Source organism: Manacus vitellinus, unplaced genomic scaffold (assembly GCF_001715985.3).
Source record: "Manacus vitellinus isolate BGI_N305 unplaced genomic scaffold, ASM171598v3 scaffold_1_pilon, whole genome shotgun sequence".
Taxonomy (NCBI): domain Eukaryota; kingdom Metazoa; phylum Chordata; class Aves; order Passeriformes; family Pipridae; genus Manacus; species Manacus vitellinus.
The window spans coordinates 25,341,464-25,363,596 of record NW_021939396.1 but is presented as its reverse complement, the minus strand read 5'-3'; the positions used below and the strand labels follow the sequence as shown (position 1 = coordinate 25,363,596).

The 22,133-nt window shown below is 33.3% G+C and overlaps 1 protein-coding gene across 1 annotated transcript in view; it reads right to left on the bottom strand.

The window, feature by feature from the left end:
- MMP16 (matrix metallopeptidase 16) overlaps positions 1–22,133 on the bottom strand; it is a 162,951-nt gene that overhangs the window by 58,779 nt on the left and 82,039 nt on the right. Inside the window, exons 2-4 of the mRNA XM_008922096.2 lie at positions 20,004–20,152; positions 11,778–11,900; positions 3,194–3,498 (exon numbers count right to left, since the gene is read on the bottom strand). Coding sequence (XP_008920344.1) covers positions 3,194–3,498; positions 11,778–11,900; positions 20,004–20,152 — 577 coding nt within the window. The remainder of the gene's footprint in view (positions 1–3,193; positions 3,499–11,777; positions 11,901–20,003; positions 20,153–22,133) is intronic.

Here is a 22,133-nt window from a genome sequence, read left to right as displayed (position 1 = left end):
TAGTCTTTACTCCTACAAAAGCCTTATTCATTCTTCAGAACAAGGGAGGAGCACAGATCTCTTCCTAAGACATGTTTGATAAGACAACATGCCACTGAAGTGAGAAAAAAGGAAAGCAGCAACACACTGTGCTGATAATGTATTTCTGTTGCAACTGTCCTTTCAGTCTAGAATATTATTAAACACAAGGAAAACACAAGAAAATCAACCACACATGATAAGAAATAAAACATCAAATCAACAAAACCCTGAAGTATTCTGCAAGTCAGGATAAATTACTGTAGAAATTAAATATACTCAGAATATTGACTTTATATATGATTCCTTATTTAGAATGAAAATTATTTTTAAAAGGACAACAGTTTATGAAAGCACCTCAAGAAGTTGTCTGAGGTAGACAGCACGTAAATCATTTTCATTAGTCTAGTACAAGGTGGAGAATGAGGCTAAAACTTTCCAAGAGGGTCTTATTTTTGCATTCTTTCTGCTAAATAACCAAGTTACTCTGTGCTTTAAAACCTCTAGAACACTAGAAGAGGAATCAGAGAAAATCAGCCTTTTGGGGTGAGAGTTAATTTAAAAATAATAAAAAAAAATCACCAAATCTTTTTCCCATTCTACTGGATTTCAAATAAAACTACATGAAGGTGACTATTGGACTACTGGAGCAATGAATCTTAAAAGAAAATGACACTCACCTGGGAAAAATGACTCATAGCTAAGATCATAAATATATTTTTCAAACTTCTGCTTTTCAGTGCTCTGAGACTCAGCTCAAAATGATATGAAGCCTAAGAGAACTGTAAGTCTTTCTTTCCTGTCAATCCCAAATGGTATGCTTGTCTTCTTTTTCCACCTGGAAATTTTGTCCAGGCACAAAAAAAAATAAATTCTGGATGATCCTTCAGGATTCCTAAACAACACAGTAAGATAAACCTGGCCTACCTGATAACTGGAAGTCACAAATCAGTTAAACAGGCATATACAGATCAAATGTACATATATTTCTATTTCTAGAGTTACAATGACAAGAGACTTTTCTTTGGACAATAACTATGACCTACAATTCACAGTTCATACCATTTCAACAATGAAACTAAGAGTTGCCAAAATTCTTTAGAGAACTTGCATTGCTAAAATGTTTATTTTAACTATTGTGTATTTTGCACAAATCTTCCAGCTTTGTTCTGTAAATATTCCATTCTAACAGGAATATGTGCCCCTGAAAAAAGTATATTAGTACACCAAAGTACATAACTTATTAAATTTGCAGAAAAAAATTCCAATGATACATATTAAACCTTCGTGCTAAATCTTCATAAAACCTTTTTATTATAAAAGTTCAATGTTCTAAGATACATAAAAGAACAGTCTTAGTATCATTTTACTTTCACTTGATTTTTTCATTCAAGACATCTTAAAATTCATTAATACAAGAAATATCTTTTGAAAACTGCTGTTCAAAACTCAACCTCAAAAGGCATATAGAGACATGAGTGCCCTTTTGCACTAGAAAAATTATTTAACTTAAAGGAGAATGAGATAGCCAGAAGTTCACTCACTTTCATACCAAGTATCCATATATGGAACTGCTCCAAAAGAGTTATCACAATTCAAATTGATATCCTGACTTCAGTGTACACATACTTGTAGATTTTCCTGAGTACTTGAAGTAATAACTCCAAAACCACAAAATATTATGTGCAGTGTTGGTCTCCAACTGAGGCACATAAAGGCACCTTAATTTACCCTCACAATTGTGACTGACTATGTACCTGAACTGCACAAACAGAAGATTGCCACTGGTGCTCCTTTGAGCTAAAAGTGTGAAGAAAGCAAATATGACCTGTGCAATACCACAGATTTTGCTTCAGTAAGAATCTAGGGCTTGGTTCACAGGAAAAAAGCTTCTTGAACCCATTACACAACTAAGGGCTTTCACAGTGCCATACATTGCTCTTGCTTCAACTGACTCAGGCACAGCAGAAACATTGCACTATTGGAATAGTCACAATACCTACCGTATTTATACTCCTGAAATATTACATTAAAGCTTTGTTGCAAACTCCAGGCTACGAACCTTGCTACATAAAAAGCTCTGAATTTTACTTGGAAGATCTCAGGTGAGAGAGGGAAAGGAATAAGACAAATCCTCTTGTCATTCACAAACTCAGCGTAACACTGAAATACAACAGTTCCATAATTCTTGTCATCTCTATCATCTTTCGTACGACAGAAACATCCTATTTGTGCATCTCTGCATCTTCTTTGTGTGCCATTGTTTGCTGAAGAGACTCTCACAAACTCTATGTAACAGGCTTGGAGAGATCTAATAGGACCACTGAAGTTGTTTGGAACCAAAACCTGTCACAGCATCAAACACAGAATATGTATACAGAAAAACTCTTCTTTCATACTGTTCTGCAGAGATGCAAAGGCTAGTTTTAAATTGGGATTCCTAGATAAAGGCACTAATTTAGTCACATCAGCTTGGAGATCAGCAAGCGCCAGATTATATTTCTGTGAAGAGTAACTTTAAAGAGTATATTTAATCTTGATTTTTCAAATTTCAGGTATGTTAACTGCACTATGCAGCCAATTATTTGACCATGGGGAATGTACAATTTAAGTAAATTGGACTTGTTCGAATTAACAATTCCAAAAGACATTCAAAAGTTTTTGGGAAACACTAGTTCTACTCTTGGAATGGTATCTTTAACACTTGCCTTTAAATGCTGCCACTGCATCATCGTAAATAAAAACTGAAGACTAGGTGTTATGTACACTGATATGTACTGTATTGGTGGGTAGCCGCAGTTGTTCTTAACCTCGCATATCACTGTCAAAGAATATTCCACATTTTCCCTAAATCTAAATAAGATCGATATGGCAATAAATGTCAAAATGAAAGTAGTTTATGCAAACATTCAACAGGATAATATCTGAATGAACACAAATATTCCTAATAAGAATTCAGTGTTTTTCAAGAAAAACACGTTTTCATATTTCATTACATTTAGACAGATACTCTTCTGTCTCAGATCCAAAGACACCAATTAACTGAAGATATTTCTAAAGTAATGTGAACTTCTGAAAGAAAACTATGTGTCTTTAGGGACAGGGTAGCATGGCAATACTTCTGTTAGCTAAAAATTCACGCCACTTATTTGTTTAAACTTAAATCTTCTCTTACCATCATGATTGGGATTTCCCAAAGTCCATGGCTCATCTGAGTCAAAATGAGTGTCTCCTCCAATTCCTGGCCCAGGGAAATATGCATGAGCCAAAAATCCTCCCTCCCCATCAAAGGGAGAACTGTCTCCATGAAAACCTGATGCAAAAATTATAGTAATATCCACGTCTCTCTTGCCATTTTCTAATTCAATATAAGGAACTTCTTCAAATGTTAAGGGAGTTACATTCTGCCACACATCGAAGGCACGGCGAATGGCTTTACGAGTTTCAGCATCACCAACTTTTGGAGTGACGTTCTTTATGCTGAAAGAAACAGAGAAACAGTACACATTAAATTTAACAGAGTGGTGACACTGCTAACATACATTTTCCCCTAATTATTATAAGTTCTGTACTTTTAATAAAATGTGCTAATCTGGCATTATATGTTTTAAGAAGAGTATTTTTGAACGAGCTGGTGCAAAATTATGGTCTCAATCTGCATAGCCCTTTATGCTAGAACTTATTCTATGTTAGCTAGCTTACTCCCAGCAGTACAAAAAATTTATTTTTAGGAGATTAAAAATATTTTTAAATGAAAAATTCTTAACAGTGGTGTAACCAGATTAATCAACCACTGACTGTTTACCTCCTGGACCACAATTAGAATCCATCACATAAAGAATGGCATGTCCTTTCTGATCAAAAGAAAAATGTTTTCAGTTAAATGAAGTTTTCATTTCTTAGTAAGTTCATTAACAAAAGCAGAGCTCCATACTGTGACCACCAACCAGTATTCACAAAGCCTTCTTGCATTTGTCATTGGATAGATAATTTCTTATCAGAAACAAAGCCTTTTGACTTCAATACAGGCTAAGATGTCCTTTTATGATCTGATTACATCTCTAAATCTTTTTTAAAACTGTATAATACATCAGACAAATCATTTTATAGAAGAAATTATGTGGTAATACAAAAATGTGCATTTAAACAGAAATTTCAGTCTTCATTACTTCCTTACATGACATACATAAGAGAAAGGCAAAAACCCATCAGAACTGAAGTTAAGTTTACTAGCATAGTTATTTCTAAATTATAATGGAATCATCTTTTTTTTTTAAAAAAAATCTTTCTTATTTCCATTATGGAATTCAAGAAGAGAATGTCAATAATCAATTTCAGACCTATCCAATTTTCTCTATCATTTGCACTCAATTCATATGGCCAGAAAAAACTCTCTTAGGTTTGTGTCTGTTTGAAACTCATGCAATCAGATGCACCTTGTTCATTTGACATGTGCTTGACTGAATGTCCAGCACAAATTGCAGAAATTTAGAGTATATGTAAGATTTGTGTAAGTTTACACAGAATGGCATACTAAAGGAGAATATTTATACCCTCATGAATAAACCTTAAATGATTGATTTGTTTGGTGCATTCCATGTGCCTAATTATATGGAATTTATATTTATACAAATAGAAACAAATATTTCAAGTCTAATTTTATAGATTTTACTTCACTTATATCACATTTTGTTCATAGGTTCATGTAGAAAACATAAAGTTACATATTTTTACTTCCATTCAAAAATACTACTGTATTGAGTACAATAATGCTAGTCTAACCAAAGCATTATTTCTTTTTAGTTTGTACTTTTGTTCCAAAGAGATATCAACATGGATTATAAAATAGTACACTGTAGAGAATCCCCTGTTTTCCAAAGTATCTTTTGTTCCAAAGATGATTTAACCAACCATTACATACTCATGCCTATTCCTTTTTTTGTCTGGCTTGTAACTTTGGTTCTTATTCTGCCTTTCTCTTTCACATACATGACCTTCGAGAACATTTTCCCCTCCTATAAAAAGACATTTAAAAAACATTTCTGTACTGCAAAGTCACTACCTTTTTGTTGTCTCTAAGAAATTAAAAGTTTGAACTCTTCTAATCTCTTGTTATAAGACATTTTCTCCAGTCTATTAAATATTTTCTGTGATTTTTATTGAACTGACTCCAATTTTTCAATGTTCTTTTAAAACTGACTCTGTCAGAACTACAAAGTACAGATCTCACTGTCAGAGAGAAAAAGTCCTATAATCTGTAGGCATGACCTTACCCTACATGATGTAAATGCCATGTGATTTAAAGTGCTTTGTATGATGCCTTTTCATAATTATTTGCTCATCAGTAATTTTATCATCAGCGTTGCCTTGCTTTTGATATGATTAAAAAGATATTGGACATGCTGGACCAACTATCAGCCCTTGCAGAATTCCACTCTGAAAGCTCCCTCCTTTGTGAATTACTATTTTTGAGATGTTTTAATTAGCAAGTTCATAAACTTGCTAAGTTCAAAATGTGCCCCTTGAGAAAGTACAGCATTTTACAACCTGACTGTCATGTGACACTAAATCAAAACACACCACAATGGCACACTTATACTGCCACTACCAAAAGCATAACAGTTCACCTGTTGCTATACTAAGAATATCAACTAAAAGGCTGGCAAATGGGCTTTAGTCAACCCTGCCATGTGCTCTCTAAGGCACATGTATTGCCTTAAGCACAGTTCATTGAAGGATTAAAGCCTCTGTTATTTGCTATGTATAATGAATACAACAAATGAATCAACAGGGTCTCGTAGAAAACAGAGTATGTCTAGCAAAATTGAAATATTGGTGTAGGAAAAGTTCATTTGAAATAAATATACAGTTTGCTTTTTGTTTTAATTTTTTTTTATTTAGGAATCTTAGTAATTGGCCAAAGTCAATTGGTGCTAAGTAAACAGAACAAAGGATAGACTTATGCTGTTATATGTAAAATGAGGAAATGTATAAAAACATATTAGAGTTTTGTATTGATGGTAAGTTGATTAGTTAATTGGTCTAAAAGGGTTTGTCTCACACTTTAAAACTTATAGTTTTATATTTTCTTCCATTTTCAGTGCATAGAATTAGGTGTTACTCATTGATTACAAATGAAAAATTGAGCCTTTGTGCCAGTTTCACACACACAAACTAGAGCTGACTACCTGCAATAGAAGACATTTTCCATAGGTTTCATCTATTGAATTACTTTTGAAATAGCACCCTACATCTCAAGATTCATTGTAAAGCAATATTTTTCAAAGCATACTTTCTGTATTAAAACTAGAGAGATTTCCAACTTCCAAAACAACATTCTGAAGTGGGTAACACTACACTGAAAAATCTTGCTTCTAAGACAAATTAAATAAATCAGTAGTTATTCCAACATAAGGGTATTTCCAGAAAATAACTGTCCATTTTAATGATGGTGTTGACCATACAACCTCCAAAGGGGAAGTACAGTAAGATCAATCTATACAGACATTCTATCAATCATCAGAGATACTAGGTTTCATCTTTTAAAAGTCTTCAGTTTAGACCTATCACTGCAATAGCAATTAAAGTCTCATATGAGCCCTTTTCCTACTACATTTAGCTCTACATCTTAAAGTTAGCAGTCACCTGAAATAGCTGTAACTGTGTCATAATCTCTTAAATTTAGTGATCATTCCATGGAAAAGAGATTCAAACAAGAGAAAGATCCAAACTCGACCTTGACCAGACTGACAATGCAACTTTATAAAGAAGTTGAAGAACATAAAATTATTTTCAAAGGAAAAGTATTTTAATAAAAAAAAGATGATCCATAAGATGAAACATTTATGTAATTTTTTACAAACTAATAAATGGAGTATACTTTGTATAAATGTCAAGAGTTGTTTGTTCTTAAAGAATCACAGCCATTTATAAATTGATTATGCTTTTTTGTGGTTATTATTGCTATTTTTGCATGGCTTTCAATCTGATAATTGCTTTAGGCATTATAGCTTTTATATCTTGCACAATGTCTCTACCACTGATATTCTATTTCTAGTAATGCCTGAAGAGTCTTTTTTTGCAGTGTTATTCTGAAATTTTGAGTCCTATTGATTTAAGAAAAGCTTTGGGTTTTCCTTCCCTTCCCCCGGCTTCCTCAAGAAATCCTTTAAAAAAAAATTTCCATGTTTCAGTGACACATTTTTGGCTGCAACAGAAGCCTTGCAAGACTGTCAGGATATACCTCACTTGACTGTGTAAAATCAGTCATCTGAAATTTAAATACAGTACATTAAGTAGTACATATTTGCCATTAAACTTCACTATTTCCTTTTTTCCTTGCTGAGCTGTCATTAGAACAGCCTATTATATTTTTATGTAAATTGGTACAATTCTGTACGTAAAATCAAACCTTCTGACCCAAGCTACATCCAAGAGGTAAGGCTAGACAAAGCTCAAAATGCATAAAGCTTATGCATTTTGACTTCTTCATGGCCTGTTGACTTTGATACTTCTATTCTCCACTGAATATAGTAAATATTGGTTTTAAATTGGTTCTGTGCTCCTTAGTCCATCAAATCCAGAGTATAAGATTAGCCATATCTTGCTACCTTGTTGTGTTTGTTAGACTGGATACTAGTGAGTGTTTTTAAAATTATTAGGTAATATAATGATGCAAGATGATATTTTAATTTTTTTCCAACATAAATATATAAATCAAATATTAATGAGGAAAACATTTCTACAATGCCATTTGTCCCAAACATTCCAAGATTTTCTTGGAGGAAAATCACATATTAGAAACCCCATTCTAAAGAAGCAGAGGGCACACAAGATGGAAAATCAGGAAATTCAACTGAGTAGGTAGGAAGATGCAGTTCGAAAACCGTTTGAAGTCAGTTATAGATCTGACTGTATCGTACTTGATATGAAACAGTTAAAGTAAAATGAATTGAAACATACCATAAATTTAAATAACTTTCTTTTTTATACCACTGTTAGTTTTATTGAAATTAAGAGATTACCTCTGGTCAAAGACATATTTCACTTTGTGCCATCATTTCTCTAGAAATACTTTCTATCAAATTGCTTCATTATTCTCTCACTGATGTGGGTTTTCATAGCTTCAACTTCTTTCCAGTCTCACTTTGCTAATTGTTTGTAGCTATAAACTGGTTCATATAGCTCCTGCTCACTTTGATCAAACCTAAATCAGAACTATTACTTTTGATTTTCTGTGGCCACATTGAAAGTCAACCTACTGCTGCCACGCTGGAAAGAATTTATAGTAATCCTGCCTCTTCATTTTCATGGATAATATTCTCCTCAACATTCATTACAAGGAGATGAGAAGTGACAAAGATGAGATTTCCAAGATACCAAACCAAGATTAGCAAAATACATGATAGATAAATGCTTTTATAGGAAAGATGTTTTAAGTAATCTCATATCATAATTTACTGCTAAGTAATCTAAAATCAATGAAATGCAACGTAAGCATGGAATGTTTTCTAAATATTACTCTTTAGTAGTAAACTCAAAAATCTTGTTGCTTTTTTGAATCAACAGTTTTTCAAAGTTTTTTCTTTATCCAGTGTTTCCTTACTTTTCAGTGTGGATTTCAAATATCCAAGAAAAAATTCTCTTTCATATTCTACACAATATGGACCATTTAGACCACAGAAATTACATAGTCTATTACTAACAAACTAGATTAGACTCTTCATTGTATACCAAAGCTCCCAGCTAGCATTAATTCATTTATCTGAACAGCATAAAGTTAGACCTGTCCAAATCTTTCATGTTCATCAAAGATGAATTTCAGGATGCATCTAACTTGGAAAAAGACATTAATCTGGGGCTTGATCCACTGTCCTCAGAAGAGAAATATTAAATTATTTACAGTGGTTTTGGGATGAAGCTATTAACTATCTACACCTAAATTTCCCGCACCAATTAAATTATTACATATTGCTGATCAATTGAATTTGTTTTTTTTTCTTCCTCAAGTCAGAAAAAAATAAATCAGAATGACTTGTAAGCTATTATTTTATTTTACATCATTATGACTTCTAAGTAATGGTTAGAATTCAAGGTAAAGCTTGGATTTTTAGAAAGCATTCTCAAATTTTACTTGCAAAGGTGTTTTAAAGATTGAATAATCTGAGCAGTTGACAAATGACTGAATGCTGGAGTTAAAATTATGAATAGTATGCCCAGAATTCTGATAAAGAGGGTTTCATATTCAATAATTCTTTGTCTAAAAAGGACATATAAACATTTATATTCTATTTTTACAAAAGTGGTTGCTTTATTGATACACATTGTTACTCCTTCTTTAATTTACTGGATTACTTACTTCCCTGTAAAAGAGAAGGTAATTATATTTTTGAGAATTATGTGTCTTTGTAAATACTCCCTTGAAGAAAATTTAAGAAAATAAACAATTTTAAAAAAATCCTTTAATAGCTTTCATAAATTTCTTCTCTGATTTTATACAATGTTCAGAGATTGTTGTATAACCTGACGCAGTCTAAAACACTAAGGAAATATTAAGATTATATCATTAAGATCTCTAGCTTTTTCTGTAATGGAGTTATAATTTTCATGTGCTCTAGACATTCTCCTTCACTCCTGTACTCCTCTGCCTGGTTAAAAGTTTCAAATACTTACTGTCTGTTTCTCTCTTTGTAAAAGTCAGCTTAGTATATGACATACATAGTAATAACGTTTACAAGGTATACTGGCATGAACTATACCAGGCAGAAAAGATACAGTTAGCTGTGTAACTTCATTAGAAACAGCAAGTCTAACAAATACCCTATACACCAGTCCAAATAAGCAGAAAGCTTCATTCCCTGAGGGAAAGAAAGTATAATTAATGCAGCACAATGTCCATTCCACACTGATATTCCCAATACTGGAAATCTGCATTTCAGTACTCAATGTGCACACATTGCTTTCTAAGAATAAATATCACCTGAGTCCAAAATTTAATATGTGGTTGAAAGGACATAATTAATGTTTAAAGTGTAATATGTGGTCAAAAAAAGACATAATTAATGTAAATTATAATTATAATTTTAAGTTGCTTCTTTGAAGTTCTATCTTGAAATGGAGGAGATAAGTGACATTAGAGATATGATTAACATTTTAGGAAACAAAGCAAGTTAAACTGTCATTCGTTTAATAAGTATTAAGCCTGAAGCAGGGAATTGGTGAGGAGAAGCATATAAAGAATTTTAGTTCTTTTTTTTTTTTTTGTCCTTATTTACTTTTAGTTACTTTCTAATTCAGAAAGATCAATCTTATATTTTTTTTATTCTAATCAAATTTAGGGGTTCTACTTGAAATGTCTTTTGGACTGTAATTCACTGCAAAAAATACAGACATTCACTTCAAAGCTCTGGTTGACTGGAGATCTTGTCAAAGTAAGAGAGTGAACATTTTTGAAGAAGGAAGGTAGGAGGTAGGGAACTGCTATAAATTCTTCAAAGTGAGAAAGATTACTAGATAGTTGCCACTTAGTTTAATACTGGGTACCCTTGTTTGTTATTCTGATGAAGGCCCTAGGTGACAGTATAGAAGATATATAAGTGGTAGGATTTAGACTGTTGTAAAAAATTCTGTAATGAACTAGAGAATCAGACTCTGTACAAATCAGAAAGACAGAAAACCACACATATTAGTAGATGGTGATGCATGACTCCTCATGTGTACACACACTACACTTAAATTCTAAAATTCAACATACCAATCTCAAGGCAGTCAGTTCTCCACTGTTTGATGTTATATCAGTGTGTAATGTCTTAAATAGAATTCTCCAATTCAGTTATAAGCCATAGTATTGACAAGGAGTTACTAATGAAACTATCTTTTCACCATGATATGAAGAGCAGTCTATATGACTATTAGAGCTTATGAACTTAAAATTTAATATTTACATGGGTTCATGAATAATGGAACCAACTAAAGAACTTGAAAACTATTTTATCCCTCAGAACTTACCCCTGTTAGGTATTACAGGAATCCATGATGAGGCTGTGTAAATTTTCCAACAGGCTGTATTGGAATCCTTGGTTTGCTGACAAATTATGAATTTTATATTATATACATGACACTTTCTTTGGTTGACAGAGCTCTAGCAAGTGCATCTTGAAAGTTTCCATCTAACTTTCACCCGCAAAGCTCAGTTTTGACAGTAGGTACACTGTGCAAACTACTACTCAAGATTTATACAGATGTACTGCCCCAGACACACCCTTATGCCCATCATCATGTAGGAAAGAAATGGTTGGGTCAGTGACTAATTAAATTCTAATCAAATTAATTTGTCCTTAGAACAGACCCGTAGGCACCTACATTTTGCAGAGACTGACTCCTTTCAATAACCTATTTTACATATCTAAATTAGAGCTCTGAGTTTCATTACAGCACTCCTAGCTTCAGAGCAATGTTCCCTGAGAAGTTGCCGAGAGTTCAAAGGTAAGGTTAAAGACATACTGGGTGTTAAATTGATGCTGTAATCTTCAGAGAATTTACCAGCTACTAAATACATGCAATTTTAATCCAAGAAAATAACTTGGTTCTTATGTAGCACATACATATTTATAAGAGGTAACCAAATTAGGATTTTTATAACATATATTAATAATAAACTTCTCGAAGTATTGAAAAATATTCAGGAATCTATATTTACTTTACATTAAAAGTCATCATTATTAGTGGCATTTATATACCTATATGAATATCTTTAGTACCTGTAAGTGATATGCTTGTGTTGCCATTTCTGTCCTGTTAAAGCGTAGCGTTTCCGACGAATGTTAAATTTGGAGTTACCTCTTGTTTGGTCAGGCACACCACATCGAGGCTTCTTCATCCAGCTGCAAGAAACATATGAACATATAAAATCTAAACTAGTATTTTTATTTTAAATTCAAGATAGTGAAACTGCTAACGTTATGACACTATCATGTTATTCTATCTTAATCTCTTTCCACAAAATGAGAAATATCTCATTGCAAGTGTAAGCTGCTATTAATCTCCTAGTAGAGATACTTAACTAAAGAATTCTGCTTAACAATATTTAATTCTCAAAATATTAATTACTATTATTATGAGCATTAATATTTAATACTCAAAATCAAGCTGAAAATGCCTAAATCACAAACAACGAAAATTACCATTACAACAGCACCAGACTTTCCACAGAAGTGTTGTATTTTTACAATGGTCTTCAATATTTTTATGTTTTCCAATATTTCAAAAAATTTAAATTTGCCAAATTCAATTCCAAATTTGACATATTCAAAATATGTCATAATTAAGATGATATCTAATTCAAAAGCTTAAATTGAACAGTAGTATCATTGAACTGTTTCTCACTTGTATTGTTAGGCACCATATAATTTAAACAAAACTCAGCTAAAGTTTTTATTTTATATGAGCTGATATCTGCAGAACGATTTACCATCAGGAAGAGTAAGACTGAATTAATTCACTGCATACAGTGAAGACAAATCTCCTTTGTTACTTTTCCAGTTCATTTGACAATATTTCTGTCATCCAAATCATTACTTATATAAAAGCTAGTTTTCCAATGGCATTTACCAGAAGTGTAATTTACCTGTATATTCAGGCTTGTATGAATAAATTTCTGACCATTAAACCAGCATTGTTTCATAAATAAATGTACACACAGCATCTGTACATATGTATGATTGGATGACAGAAAAGTAATTTGAAATGTCATCTCAGAATGTAGATTCTTTTAAAACATGCACAGGTAATAAAAAAATAAAAAAAAAGAAGACAGTCAACCATTCTTAATCTATTTCAGTAGATACTCTTGGTTCAATACATGCAAAATGAAGAAACCATCTAGTTTTGACCAAAAGAAAAATATCATATTTGCAGTACGAAGGAGATGAGAGAGAGTATAAAACTATACATAATATAATGAATCATAGAATCACAGAATCATAGAATGGTTTCAGTTGGAAGGAACCTTAAAGATTATCTAGTCCAATGCCCCTGCCATGGGGAAGGACACCTTACACTAGACCAGGTTGCTCATCCAACCTGGCCTTGAACACCTCCAGGGATGTGGTATTCACAACTTCTCTAGGTAACCTGTTCCAGTGCCTCACCATGCTCACATTAAAGAACTTTTTCCTTGTGTATAATCTAAATCTACCTTCTTTAAAACCATTTCCCCCCATTCTATCACTACATCCCCTTGTAAAATGAAATCATTGCATTTTAAGTTTTACACCTGGTAATACAAGACAAACCATACTGAATGTATTTTTTAGAGAGGAGCTAATTCAGTCAAAATCAGCCTCATTTTCATAAATGTGTATAAGAGGTTTAAAAGTACACTTCCTATATACTGTAGGTATGGATATATACTAAACTATTTTTCAAATGCACAAGTAGGTGTTAAGCTCCCCAACCTGTGGGAAAGTCGAAAATTTTATTGATTGTACCATGATGGCACTGCTCCCCACTTACTCTGATAAGGACTATAGAAGTGCCTGCAAAAATTCTGATGGGTGACAAATCCATCGAGTAGTGTAAGTGTGGAAACCAGAACTCACGAATTCAACTGCCTAAACTGAAGACAGAGAGTCCATAGTTACCTTTTTCAAATAAGACACTTAGAATAATTTGCTCTAATTGGTGGTCAGAATAGTAATACATGGTACATAAAACAGCTGATTATTATTTATATTTGCGAGGAGGACAATCTTTGTTCCCTAGTTCCTGCAAAGACCATACTGCACAAATCTGTAAAACTTTACCCCATCAGTATTTGCTGAAACACCCTGCGACTTTACTTCAGATTCCTCTAGTTTTTTAAATGAACTTAACAGTTCAATAAAGTAGACATTAAGGATTTTTGGAATTAAATATTATTGAAAAGTTTAATTTGCTCTACTAATGAAAGAAAAATGAAGGAAAGAAGTAGACCTTAGTTACAGACCAAATGGTAGCTATATTCTCCTTAGTAAAATGATATATTTACACTTCAGCAAATGAGATTAAAATTGGCTCAGACCTTCAAAAACATTTACACACTTTGTCAGTAATACTTTTTCACAGTGCATGTTAGATCAGTATGCAGCATTTTAATGGTAGGGTATATATAAATTATGCTGTTGAAACTGCACATACACATGCATTGCAGAAAAAGACATAAATTTAACAAAAGATCAGTGTTCTCACCTTAAGGTGATATCACTACATCAAGAGCAAGAGGCAAGGAATAAAGCAAAATCAAATAACTATTATATTTTATTAGAAACACAGTACAACAATGCTGTATATATAATACATAATATATTGCTTATAGTTGGATCATTTCAAGGGTAATGACTTTAAAGCCCTTTAAAGCCCTTTGAACTAGGTCTCCCCCCAAAAAAAAGTTTACATTATTTAGTTTAACTGATGAAGACCTATTTTAATAACAGAGTTTGGTCATTGGCAAGCTAGGGGCAGATAAGAGTAAATATTCCAAGTTGTGAATTTAAAAATTAATCTTCAAAGCTGTTATTGAAATAATCTCTCAAATTATGTCAAAAGATTCAATAATACAAAAAGTAATGTTAACATAAAATCTTTTAAGCTTAAGAATTGATATCAAAATTCAAGAACAATAGACACCATGGATTCAGAAGTCAACATTGTATTATCTTACTAGAACTACTGACAATTCATTTTTAACAAAACAAAACATAGCCCAAAATAACGCGTTATGAAATTCAAACAGTCACAATTTGTTCTTGCATTGATTTTGAAGTAATATGTACTTATTAAGAACATTATGCTTGTATCTTTATTGGTTTGAACAGGTAGGGGATGTTCTAAGTTGTCATGTTGCCTGGTCCAATAATATTCTTATTGTCTTTATATGAATTATGGGACTGTGGTTCACACAGTACAAATCTGAACATAAATTAAATGGAAATCATTGCACAAGTTGTTCACTATCTTTCAGGAAATTATCTTTATGTAAAATTTAAGGAGAGATGCAATTTGCAGCTGAAGAGTTGGACCATCACCAGATCTATCACCTAGATCTTAGCTGAGTTAAGTTTAGCAGTTAGAATTTTAAACAAACTATGGCATGACTAATATTGGAGTTAAGTATTTTCTACCACAGAAATAAGACAAAATGTTAACAACTTCAGGCACATACATTTTCCTTTTATTTTTTTATTTTTTTCTCACACTCTCTGAGAGGAAGACTTGTCAGTAGTAATCACTAATGCTCATGATATTTAGTATACTTAGCACATAATACGGTCTTCCATACAGGGGGGTTGACAAAAAACCCCATTATTTCTATTTTCTTCCAAATATAGTTTCTTTAACATAATATGATTGAGGTCTTCCATGTTCTTGATTGCTTGTTGGAATTTAATTTTTTTAAATGTTTTTTCAAAATGTTTTTGAAGTGTTTTGAAATGTGTTTGGTTTTAAAAAGGTGCATACAGATAATGACTTTTGCTTGCTTTCATCTGTTTGTTTTTGAACTTGCAGAAAACTTTTATGCAGCAGCCCCTCAAAATTAATATTTTATCAGTACTCAATAAAGAGGCTTAATTGTGACTAATGTTCTCTATCTGTACACTGTGTCACATCAAACTCGTCTCTTAGCTCCATCAGTTTGAATCGTGAGGAGCTATATATGTCAGGACAATTTAAATGTTTTAAACTCACAGAAAATCTAGAAAGATCAAAAGAAAAATATGCAGTGAAACTGGTTGCTCTTTCAGTAGTGAAAGATTAAACTGAACTTCTACCTCATAAACCTTCGGGAAAAAATTTTGGTCAAACACAGAATCAAAAGATTAAAAAGTCTACCTTTGGTTAAATGTCCCACCTCATTTGTCCCTAATCAAAATTGCTCCTTAGTTTACACAATGGTTTTGTTGTTGGTTTTTGGGGGTTATTTTGGGCAGAGTTATAGTAAAAAAAAATGAAAATAAAAGGGAAGTTTTAACTTGAGTTATTGCAACTTAATTTAGTGGCTGGAAAAATGAAAGACAGTTATTTAAGAAAACTACTGAATTATACCTTTAAATTTCTAGTGAGGAGAGACAGGTATGTTTTCTAAACATCTTTACTTTTGCCTACTGTAGCATGCTATTGCAGGACTTTACCGACACTTGCTAATTAATAGAAAACAGTCAAAGACTGATGTAAGATATTGCATTTCAGCCCTGTTACTGATGGTGATTTCTCTTCAGGGCTTCTCATTGCATATTTCTTGATGTATACCTTTGTACAAAAACATTTACTAGGAAAATAAACCACTGGATCAATTTCTACAGCTCAGAATTTACTGTGGGACTGAAAGTTAATATATAAACAGCAGAGAGTGTACATAAACATCTTAAGTGTGAATCTTGAAGTAAACTTGGTTGGAAGCTCTAAGCATTAAAATAAGCATATTTGCCATTCATTTATAAAGGGTGACATTAGAATAAAATGAATTCTTTATTATTGCACAGATTTAGTCAGCATCCTATACACAACCATTCCATCTGTATACCAAGAAGTTTGCAATGTACCTCTTTAAACTGCAAAACAAGTTTTGGAAATAAATGCACGTAGCAGCTTAAAGAAAAGACAAAACCTACTTTTTCTACTTAATATGTTTGGTTTAGGGATGTGGAAGACCAGGATGGCAACAGTGGCTCCAGTTTCAAAAGTGTCCTTTTCCACAAATTATTGATTTTATTTGGTAATATATAAATGAACCACAGAAAATACTGTGTCACTCCATGCAAACATCAGAGAGTATTTTCATTGGGTTTGCCACTGCCATGGTACTTCTGTTCAGAACATCTCCCATATTTTTATGCCAAAATAATGGTATTTCTTTCTATCACTCGCTTTTCCTTATCCCCAGAAATAAGTATGCATCATGCTTTTCAAGACACTTGAGAAAAACATTAAAAATATAACAAAAACAAATGAATGCTGAGTAGTAGAGGAAGGATGATTACTGTCAATATTCATGCATACCAGAATGCTCATTGAGGGATTATCTTTTTTCAGAGCAGCAAAATCCCCCAGGAGACTTTTGACAATGATGATGCTGTAGGACAATATTTCTTTGTTAATATCCCCAAAGTTGGTTCCTATCAAGTTACTACTATAACTTCTTTTAATTGTTTGTCCTTCTGAACACAAGGCACTTCATAATCTCTTCTCAAGATGCGTAAGAGAAGGAGGTAAATCCTCATGCACAAGATGAGAACATATTTTTTTAATGAGGTTCCTGCTGTACTCCTTTTTTTGTAATGACAGCATTGTTAGTGATTATAACATACTAATTCCAGAGAAACAATGGTAAACTGCCACATATTTCTGGTCAAAAGAGTATATATACTTCCTGTGCAGATGAAAGAGAAAATTATTTCAAACATTTATAAATTAATGCCATAAATGAACAGTTGAAAAAATATTTACCCTTTGTTATATAGTTATACCTCCCAAGAATATCCAGTGATGTAAACTACTGGTATCAGTTTAGTTTAAAATGAGGGGTTTTTTTGTTTGTTTGTTTGTTTGTTTTTCTCAACACCAATCTACGTGTGACAAGTCTTTAAAAATCAGTTCTGTTCCTAACTCAACTCAAGTTAATGCAACTCCAAATATGTAAGTGAATGCAGCATTCATCCAGCATGAGTTACATGTATCTAAGAATTGCAACACATTAATATATCTTTCTGTGTAGAAGAAAGTCACACATCAAAAGGTTTGGAAGACTCCATATCCACTAGTTTATAAAATTAATGTTTTCGACTGCTTAATAGATGGATTTCTTCATCACTTATATAGCAAAAGAAGTGAAGAAAACCTTGTTTGCCAAAAAGTGTAATTAGCAAACATAAACCGCTTCCATTTGAAATTCAAGTTTTGGGTTGGTTTGGGTTTTTTTCAATTCTTTAGCTGATGTTCTAAACTAAGAGATGTCCTCTGCTTTTCCTTAGGCTACCACTTCCTGTCTTCTCTGTACTGCTGTGAACAGACTATTTTACTTTTAGTGAAATATATTGTCTCTTACAAAGTTGCTGTTAATGTGTCTTTAAAAGGGTACTAGTGACTGGTATAGCAGCACCCTCCCTCAAAGATCAGTCACTGAAGCTGTACAAAGAGCCCAGTCTCTTCACCCTGCGGATTAGACCATAAACATACTTTTGAGCATGGCTATCTCACAAGGTGTTTCCTGCTATTGCACTGCATGTTCTGAGGCCCTTTAAATTCCTGAACTGAGGGATGTGTGATCAACTCACCTCCCCTTAGGGCAGCCACAAAATCTGCTTTGCCTTATTGCTTTTCAATGCAATAGTGTATGTGTCAGTGGAATAAAATGATTTTTCCAGTCCTGCCAGCATTTTGTGTAGTCTCTTCCCTAAAGTCTAAATGATAGAAAAATCATTAATGTCAGCTACTTTACCATAAAAGAATAACAAAAGATGACATATCAGGTTGGGGGTGGTAAATTGAAATCCAAGGAGGACTTTTTTTTCCCCCAAATAAGCGTTTTAGAGTAGTAGAAACATATTTCAAAGAAGTAAATGTTGGATATGTAATGACAGTACTATTGAGTTATTGCTTGGTTTTCAAGTAAAGTAACTTTTTCTAAAGTCACAAGATAATCTTTATAGCAATTTAACTGAAATGACTGCAACAAGCACTTCAAATCATAGAATCAGAGAATCATAGAATATTTTTGGTTGTAAAAGACCTCTAAGATCATTGATTCCAACCATTAGCAAGGCACTGCCAAATCCGTCATGAAACCATGTCCCTAGGTACCACAACTACACTTTGCTGGGCAGCCTGTTCTAACGTTTAACAATCATTTGGGGGAAGAAATACTCCCTAATATCCAATCTAAACCTCTCCTGATGCAACTTGAGGCCATTTCCTTTTGCGCTGTCACTTGTTACCTGAGAGAAGAGACCGATCCCACCCCACTACAATCTCCCTCCAGGTAGTTGTAGAAAGTCTTAAGGTCTCCCACGAGTCTCTCTTTTTTCAGGTTAAATAACCCCAATTCCCACAGCCACTCCACATAACACTTACGCTTCAGACCCTTCCCCAGCTTTGTTGCCCTTCTCTGGACACACTGCAGCACCTCAATACCTTTATTCCAGTTAAGGGTCCAAGACTGAACACAGGATTCAAGGTGTGGCCTCCAGTGCAAAGTACAGATGATCATTGCTCTGATCCTGCTGTCTTAATCCCAGATACAGTTTTGCATTTTCTTAATTGTGTACTAATGTTCCTTTTTTTTTTTTTTTTTTCAGTTTTCCTGGCACAGTTTTAAAATTTGGCATAGTATAGAGTGTTTGAAATTGTCCTTTAATAGCTCTGTTTCACTCTGTTTCACTAAGTGTCCATTTGGTCACTAAAATCAGACGCTACCAGGCAGACACAACTACAGAATTTAAAAGGGCATGCAAAACTAATTCAATTTTACTCCATGTTAAAATGATCACACCTGATCTTTTGTTACTCGAAATCACTAAACAAATGGACCAGTGGAGTCTGCCAATTTTTTTTTTTAATGAGAATAAAGAAAATTACACTAAAGATTTTCCAGTAAGAAAAGATGACTTCAACTGTGAAACATTTCATGAATTCTTGCCAGTTTCAAATAGGTTTCTCCACTTTCACACAGATAACCTTTTGGCCCTTTCTTTAGGCAATCGGTAACATCTTATTTACAGTTATGTGCCCAAAATCAGACAGCAGTTAGGCAGGTGACTACCTGCTACCATAAAATCCAGAAGATGAAGAAAATAAAAAGGCAAGGACAGAGAGAAACAATTTAACTCCCCATCTGAAGCTGCAACACTTTTTGGATACTCCGGTTACACTGCTACATGTGTTAAAAAGGTTTCCCAATACTTTACCCTTCTTGAAACAGAAAAGTCAAGAGCAGTTCAGTACTGGTTACTTACTCAATTGTGTTCCTGTCCACTTTTCCTGTCATATTAATGCCATAGAACTGCTGCATGGCAGCTATAGCTGATTGCATGGTTTCTGCAGAGCGCAACACCGACATTCGGGGGTCAGTTGGTGGAAGGTAGCCATACTTTTGTAACCATACCTGCAATGACAAGTGCAGTGGCTATTAAATAGAAATTAGAGGTAAATAAAATGCTCCCTAGTAATTAGCTTTATATCATATATAATGAAGCTTTTAATTCACAAAGTACAAGTCCTGTTACTTTGGGTGTTTGGTTTTTGGTTTTGTTTTTTTGTTTTGTTTTGTTTTGTTTTGTTTTGTTTTTTTATTTGCAGATAAGAAATTTTTTGGGCTTTTATTTCATATTCTTTATTAAAGATTCCATTGTTTTAAGTCTTGCAGTGTTTTCTACCCAGGAGCCAGCTCTCTTTATTATCTGAAACTGCCTGCTTCAATTATTTATTTAATGTATTTATTTTTTTTGAAGTTACAACTTAAGCACCTAACCCTGGCTCTAAGCATTTCAAGAAATGTTTTAAGCAGATAAAAATATAAATCTACAATATATGCCACATAAAATTGACTGCCCACAGGGCACATAACAATATTCACCATCTACAATAATAAATCCACAATGGCTCTCACACAGTTACACTATATTGTTATTGTCTCTCAAAGAATACAAAAGAGAGGGTAGGGAGACATTGAGTTTTCTGAGAAGAATATCAAAATCACATAGTTATAGGCAAAGCAGGTGTCCAGGAGATAGTGAAATAGCAGACTCTGCCCCCACTTAGAGAAAACTTCCTGATAAGAGGAACTGCGTTTTTAAACCAAGATGAATTTAATGCCAACTGTTTATGCTCTTAATTGTGTAGAAGTGTGAGGGAGAAAGCAGGGTCCAAATAACTGAAAGCTTTATGGATTAAAGCCACTATCTTAAGAATACTTAGACAAACCCTTCGAAAAATGCTGTCTTCTTGAGCCAATGTTTCATAAACAAGTAGCTGCATCATAATGTTCCTAAGCATTCTCAAAATCTAGCCTTTATAAAGCACAGTGTAAGATTTTTGAGGCAATGAGAACACTGATATATCCTTAAAAATGTCTTATCTTCTCATCTAAGGGCTGGAACTACTCACTAGAATGAAAGGTACATATATTGCCAATCTACAAGGCTCCATTAAAATGTATTGCTTCAATTTCACTCTCTCTAGGAACAAACTACTTGTGACCTCATAAATCTGATCTGTTCTTTTAAAATAAAATCAAAAAAAAAAAAAAGAAAAAAGAAAAATTGATTCAGCCACCTCTTTCAAACATATCACATCATAGTTCACAGATTCTGAATACTTACATTAATGAATGCTATCCACCCCCTATACCCTTACAGTGTGTTGTAGGCTCTCTGTGACTCATACAACACTTTGGAGGTTTTTATCTGTTTGTATATACACTGTTCATACACAGCCTAACACCAAACTGTGTAGCTATTTTCAGCTTTAAGTTTATCTTGCAAAGTCTATCCAATTCAGTTCTGTAGCAGGTTAACCATGGTGGTGGTACACTCCCCTTTTACAAACACAGTGAAGATGATCAAGATTATTAAGGTTCACTTTACTAACACTGAATGTATATTATAGGTGAACATTGGCTCAGTGTAAACAAAAGATCAAACTGGCATTAGAGATTGGGGAAACCATCAGGTTATGAGTTCAGATATTTCTAATTTAAACAGGTTTACCTTCCCATAGTGTGGTTGACACACAACCTCAACAATGTTTGTGAGCTCCACACAACAGGGAGATACACCAGGACAGGGAGACAGAGACAGGATTAAGACCTAGCCTAAACTCTTTCACCTTCACACTAACTCTATATACAGGAATGATTCAGAATAAGAACAAAATTGTGTTTAATAGATAGGAAAATGCTCTTCTTTCCAATATAAATTAATTGCTACGATCACTACCTACGTCCAACTTATATATTCCTACCTTCTTGCACTTTTCAGCTTCAAGGGAGAACTAGTGTATGCTATGTGCAAGATTTGGGTCACCACAGAAATAGTTTCATTTATGTGTCACTTTGCACAGGAAGTTTGTTCTTTCTTCTGTTATTA